Here is a 1,918-nt window from a genome sequence, read left to right as displayed (position 1 = left end):
CCAGGCTGGTCTCAAACTCCTGACTTCAGGAGGGCATAGTGGCTCATGTCTGTAACTTTGGGAGGCCAAGGCATGAGGATCACTGGAGGCCAGGAGTTCAAGACCAGCCTGGACACCATAGCGAGACCCCATCACTACAAAAAATTTAAAAATTAGCCAGGCATCATGATATGTGTCTGTGGTCCTAGCTACTCGGGAGGCTGAGGCAGGAGGATGGCTTGAGCTCAGGAGGTCAAGGCTGCAGTAAACTGTGATCTTGCCACTGCACTCCCTGTGGGTGACAGCACAAGACCTTATTTTCCTTAAAGGAAAAAAAAAATGCTAAGAGTGGCTGGGTGAGGTGGCTCATGCCTATAATCCCAGCACTTTGGGAGGCTGAGGCGGGTGGATCACGAGGTCAGGAGTTCGAGACCATTCTCTACTAAAAATACAAAATTAGCTGGGCGTGGTGGCACATGCCTGTAGTCCCAGCTACTCGGGAGGCCGAGGCACGAGAATCGCTTGAACCCAGGGGGTGGAGGTTGCAGTGAGCCGAGATCACGCCACTGCACTCCAGCCTGGGCGACAAGAGCGAGACTCCGTCTCAAAAAGAAAAAACAAAATTAGCTGGGCGTGGTGGTGCGCACCTGTAATCCCGGCTACTTGAGAGGCTGAAGCAGGAGAATCACTTGAAAACCTGGGAGGCAGGGGTTGCAGTGAGCCAAGATGGTGCCATTGCACTCCAGCCTGGGCAATAGAGTGAGACTCCGTTTCGGGGAAAAAAAAAAAATCCGTAATCAGTCCATATTTCTGAATATTTTGCTTATTCCTACCGGCAGTGTAATACTCTGGTGAATATTTGCGTTCGAGATCCTTGCATTCCCGAGATTTCCCCAGCTCAGCCCTCTGGGCGGGTTGAACGGGATGACCCTTTTTAAGGCTTCTCTTGTACTGTCAAGCTGCTTTTTGGAATCTTCATCCCAGGTTTCTGTTCCAGCCAGCAGCCAGCATTAGCCGCCTGCATCCTGGTCCTCACGCCGGTGTTAATTAAAACCTTTGCCAATCTGGGCCGGGTGCGGTGGCTCACGCCTATAATCCCAGCACTTTGGGAGGACGAGGTGGGCGGATCACCTGAGGTCGGGAGTTTGAGACCAGCCTGACCAACATGGAGAAACTCCGTCTCTACTAAAAATACAAAAGTAGCCGGACGTGGGTGGCGCATGCCTGTAATCCTAGCTACTTGGGAGGCTGAGGCAGGAGAATAGCTTGAACCCGGGAGGCGGAGGTTGCAGTGAGCCGAGATCGCGCCATTGCAGTCGCGCCTGGGCGACAAGAGCAAAACTCCGTCTCAAAGACAACAACAACAAAAAATCCTTTGCCGATCTGGTAGAATTGCGGGGCTTATTTTATGGTGTCATGGAGCATAGCCTGGGGCCAGATATACCTGGGGCCCTGTGCTTGCGCTGCGAACTAGGAGCTCACTCTCCGAGCGGGGTAGAGGGTGAGACTAACCAGTGACAATAAAAGCGCTCGACAGTGCTTGACCCCTCCGCGGAGCTTATGAAGCAGGAGCTCCCTGCGCAGGCGCAGAGAAGAGGGTGCCGCCCCACCCCACGACCGGCAGGGGGCTTGCTAGGTGGGTGCGGAGCCAGGCCTCATGGTGGCCAATCGCGAGCTGAGGCGACGGTGGCACGCCCCTCATGCCGGCATCTTAAATGCGCAAAGAAAGGGCGCCAGGGACACCGGCCTGGGGTCTGCTTCTCCCCTCTAGGTTCCGATTCTCAACCCCTTGGGAGCGTTTGTGAGTGGAAGGGAGGTCACGCTATCGTCCGCGGCCGCAGCAGCCCCGTCCCTTCATTGGATCCCGCGGTGCGGCTCCTTTAAGAGCCTCGCAGGTCGCCCGCCGGAGGTCACTCCCCAGCCATGCAGGCGCTGCGGG

General features: G+C 55.7%; 1 protein-coding gene across 1 annotated transcript in view; it reads left to right on the top strand.

Moving 5' to 3' along the window:
- Positions 1-1,395: 1,395 nt before the first annotated feature.
- Positions 1,396-1,918, top strand: part of ENDOG (endonuclease G) — a 5,204-nt gene continuing 4,681 nt past the window's right edge. Inside the window, exons 1-2 of the mRNA XM_011988625.1 lie at positions 1,396-1,480; positions 1,751-1,848. Coding sequence (XP_011844015.1) covers positions 1,396-1,480; positions 1,751-1,848 — 183 coding nt within the window. The remainder of the gene's footprint in view (positions 1,481-1,750; positions 1,849-1,918) is intronic.

This window comes from Mandrillus leucophaeus, unplaced genomic scaffold (assembly GCF_000951045.1).
Source record: "Mandrillus leucophaeus isolate KB7577 unplaced genomic scaffold, Mleu.le_1.0 Scaffold109, whole genome shotgun sequence".
Lineage (NCBI taxonomy): Eukaryota > Metazoa > Chordata > Mammalia > Primates > Cercopithecidae > Mandrillus > Mandrillus leucophaeus.
This window is presented reverse-complemented; position numbering and strand designations above follow the sequence as displayed.